The 4,716-nt window shown below is 29.6% G+C and overlaps 1 protein-coding gene across 1 annotated transcript; it reads right to left on the reverse strand.

Annotated features, from left to right (window-relative positions):
• Positions 1 to 562: 562 nt before the first annotated feature.
• On the reverse strand, positions 563 to 2,012 carry LOC112593266. The gene is made up of 2 exons (XM_025337630.1): positions 1,988 to 2,012; positions 563 to 1,281 (listed from the first exon to the last, which is right to left on the reverse strand). The coding sequence occupies exons 1-2, from the start codon at positions 2,010 to 2,012 to the stop codon at positions 563 to 565; spliced, it is 744 nt and encodes a 247-aa protein (XP_025193415.1).
• Between the last annotated feature and the right edge of the window lie 2,704 nt (positions 2,013 to 4,716).

Genomic DNA, 4,716 nt, shown 5'->3' on the forward strand with positions numbered 1-4,716 from the left:
TCACCCTCTTTCCCGCAACCTCTCACAAGACCAAATAAATTTCAAATATTTATACTTTTTCTATTTCAAGTAACAAAGTAAAAGCACAAATTTGTAAACAATATTAGTTTTTTAATTAAATTGCTTTTTAAATAATTTTACATCTTTTATATGTATTCATACATTACCTATTATTAGTTATCTTTTTTCGGCTGCATCTGAGTTCCGTCCCGAGAACCTTTTTTTATACCAATTCCGTCCCGGTTAAAAAAATGACACATACCAATTCCGTCCCGGTTAAAAAAAAGACACATACCAATTCCGTCCCGGTTAAAAAAAAAAGAAGAATTAAAATAATAATAAAATATAATATGTATAATATTGTTGTTATAAAATATTTACAAAAAAATATAGGTATTCATAATATTAGAGTACATCTTCATAATTTAATTATAATTAATCGTAATAATATAAATAATAAAAATCAATAAATATTAAACAGTTAGTTAGTCAAACAGGCATATTGTAATATAAAAATAAATATACTATTTTTAAATAGTCAAAATAAAAATATAATACATTTTTAAAAATTTGAAATTGGATTGAATTTAAAGGATATTTCTTTTACAAATTCCAATCGTGATATTTGACCTGAACTATATTTATACATTTTTTCTTTAATAAAATCTTCTTTAGCTAATATAGGGTTCCTTCGTTTTATGGTACTTCTTAATTTGATATAGGAATCTTGTTGTATATATTTTAAAGCTTCTATAAATTGATAAATATTTGGGTGGGCATGATAAAACATTCCATTGAATTTAGAATGAAATGATTCACAGTTATTTGTGGTACGGAAAGTACTATGCGAAAATTCAGCCCAGATACGAGGTGGAAAAGTAGATTCAGGTGAAATATAATTATCGACCAAGTAATCTAGAAATAAGTCTATTTTTCTATCAACTGGTTTGATTCCCATCATTTCGGACGCAAAAAAATCACCTACTTCATCTGGTGTTAAAAATGGCAATCCAAATATATACTTTAAAAATCTACCAATCTCAGAATTTTTATTCCTATAAAAAGTGGACAATTTTAGATCTTGAATTTTACGCCACCATGATTGACCTAAGTGAAATCGACATCCTCTTAAGTCTATTTCTGGCCAAACTGCATATACGGCATTATGTATAGCCTTTTCAAAATCTGCATAAATAGTTTTTGGTGTAAATTTTAACTGGAGATTATCAAATTCTGTTCTTAAAAATTTAAAAGCATGTTCATACGTGTTTTTAGTTTTGTCTGGCAGTAAAAAAAATACTAATGGAATATAATTATTTGAATCTTTTAATCCATGAATAGTAAAAAATTGTGTGAATTGTTTTGGGCAACATTTAAAGGTTCCATCAACATAAATAGTACTAATTTTACTTAAATGAGATAAGTTTGTATTGCAAGTAAACATAATAATGTGTGTAATTGGATCATTTATAATTAAAAAATTTTCGTCATTATTTGTATATATCGTCGTTTTTTTCAATAATTCATGAACGTCTTCAATGGATGTGGGTAACATTGATAATATGGAAGACCTTGCACGGTGAATATTTTTTCTAATTAAGTCTATATCATTAGAGGTAATTGTATTAACATCATGATTAGAAAGTTCTTTATGAATAAGTTTTGCTGGTTTTTCACAAATATCATCAACAGCTTTTCTTTTTAATTTATTATTAAGCTTTTGACGATTTAAATTAGTTTCATCAGTTCTATCATGGCTGTGATTTAAATTTTCAAAGACAATTCCTTTATTTTTTCCTAATGTAAAAAATTATTTTAAGTACCTATATGCCTTATTATAAAAACTTAATTATTATAAATTTAGTTATCTTACCAATTTTTATATATGCTTTACATTGTTTTTGAATACACTTCCAGCGTTCAATATTATTATTCAATTCTTTATGAAAACAAAATTTAAATTCATTTTTAATAATTAACATTTTACCTTTTTCACTGTACATAGTATCCATATTTAATAGTTATATTAAATGACACGTAAACGCACAAATAACGACTGAAAAGTTTATTTTGTTTCGTTAACTAAAATCTTATTATATATTATCTTTATTTCTATGTGATATGATATTGTTAAATTCAATTATTTAGTGCGATAACTGAAAATAATATTATCTTTATTTCTATATAATAGGATATTGTTAAATTCGATTATTTGGTGCAATAACTGAAATAAATATCATCTTTATTTCTAAAAGACTTGATGCAAGACAGAATTAGTATATTATCCATTAAGAAAAACCTGGGACGGAATTAGTATGTTCATTAAAAAAAAGCTGGGACGGAACTAGTATACCTTTAATTTCAATTTTTATATATGGGACGGAACTCGGATGCAGCCCTTTTTTCGGGCCCTTTAAAACGTTCGGGCCCGGAAGGAATCCTACCTTTCCTTCCCCCCCCCTAACGACAGGTCTGATTATAGCCGTGCACGCAGTAATAGGGTTAGGGGTCACATGTGAAACGATAGGCAGCCGACAAAGAGTGAACGCTGCTGACGTTTGGCGTTGAATTCGCCGTGTACCGTTGTAGGACGGATTCAAAGTCGGCGGAATGGCGATCGGTACGAGTGGCGGCTCGGCTTGCGTTTGTGTCGTGTTAGGAGTTTAAATGGACGCGACTCGAAGACCACTGTTACAAGTAAACATGGCCAGGATACCTGGATGGTCTTTGATTACTATCGTATGGGTATCGATTGTCTTTTTCACATCGACAACTCAAGTTAATTTATAAAAATAGTAAACAATAGTACTGCTATTACTTTTTCTACTACTACTAATACTACTAGTTCTACTACTCATACAACTACATACTACTATTAATCGTTATAAAAACCCACCTGAAAGAAGGTTAGTCGTGTATTTTAGTTCCAAACAGTACAATATTTCGCATTTCGACTTAACACGTGTCTGCACTGTAATTGTACAAAGAGTACATGCTACGGGTGGTAATAACAATAACTGCAAAACAATATAATATGACGTATTATAGTAGGTACATGAAAAAATAGAATAAGATTTTTAAATATATGTGATTTATACTTTGATGACATGCCAATATTTTTTTGAAATTATTAGTTAACTGATATTAAGTTTGAGTATTTTAACATGTTATAAGTTTAATATTGTTAATAATATAGGGACACGTGTACATCATATAATTTACTCGTACACATATTAATAATTACATATTTTAATCAATATTTTGAACTATGGATGACCAATAAAAGTTATTATTAAATTATAGACTTATTAAGCACGGACTCAAACAGTTTGTTTTGTCAACACATTGTACAAAAAAATGAAGTTTATTGAACTATGACATTTATCTGAAAGAATCTAACAAAAAATACTATTTTTTTTCGACTAAAATAAACTAAAGATGATAGTAAATTAATTCTATCCCAACATTTGACACTATATTAAACATGAATATTGCCAAAATCTCAATTTCATTGAATTATTATATTTATTTTTATTTAAAGTTTGAGATTTTTTTTTTTTATACAGTTTATAAAAAATCACAATGAATTAAGTCTGTGTCTTGTCCAGTAGATGATATTATTATTATATAAACACATAATAATATTATAGACATGTCAGGCGCCACGTTAATGACACATGACCATATTAAGTATTTTTTTTTACATCATTTTCGTTTCAATGATCAGCCATTGTCAAGTGGTTTCTAGCGGTAATTACCGTTTGAGTCACACGGCCGTGTTCATCGGGCCGGGCTGGGAGAAATGGCGTCACGTAGACGATAAATATTATAACAAGTCCCCAATGGTTACGTTGGCTGTCTATTTGCATGCGATATTCAACCACTCACGGGAAACACGAGAATCGAAAACCGAGTACATGGCAATCGCGGTAGTATATACAAGTAATGATCTAATGAAACCTAATGAATCCACGGTATCGGGTTACCGGAGATTTGAATGTAATTCGAATGGAAATAAAGAAGGAGAAAAAAATCAATCTGCATCGATAGACCGTGCATGCAGATACAAAAACGCACACGACATACACAAATTGCAATGTACCATCGTTGGCTAGCTATAGTCCACTGCCGCCATACTAACTAGTCGGTGGTTAATGCATCAGAGAAAGAGAGAGAGAGAGAGAGAAACTGTAGAATCTAACAGACACTTTGTACGTTCATAAATATTGCACACGTAAAACGATTGCTCTTCGCGAGTCCTCGTAAATAAAACCAGTTCGGGATCCTTTGTGACGGTTAACCATAAAAAAAAAAAAAAATAAGAAAAAAAATAATAATAAATAACATCGTCCGTGAGCAATAAAGAGGAAAAAACAGTAACGATTTTCTCTTGATCTTCAATAGATGACGACGCTGCTGAAAGCTATGCGCCGACAACGTTTTAATTGTAATAATGGTTACATGGTGCGATAAAGACTTTTTATTGCATTAAAAACATGTCGAGTAGTTGAACAAAAACCCGAGGTGAAGTGTTTGAACAATTATAATGAGTAGGTAACAATAAAGATTAGAAATGAGCGAGTAAAATATTACGTCGTATAGTGTATACTTACAAATATCTACATAATGTTTTCGAAAAAGAATTTTCATATTGTACAGTTATTAAAAATGTGGTTTATATTTTACATTTTTGGAAATTTATTTTAACATAAGTGT

This window comes from Melanaphis sacchari, unplaced genomic scaffold (assembly GCF_002803265.2).
Source record: "Melanaphis sacchari strain LSU unplaced genomic scaffold, SCAv2.0 Contig1_pilon_pilon, whole genome shotgun sequence".
NCBI lineage: Eukaryota > Metazoa > Arthropoda > Insecta > Hemiptera > Aphididae > Melanaphis > Melanaphis sacchari.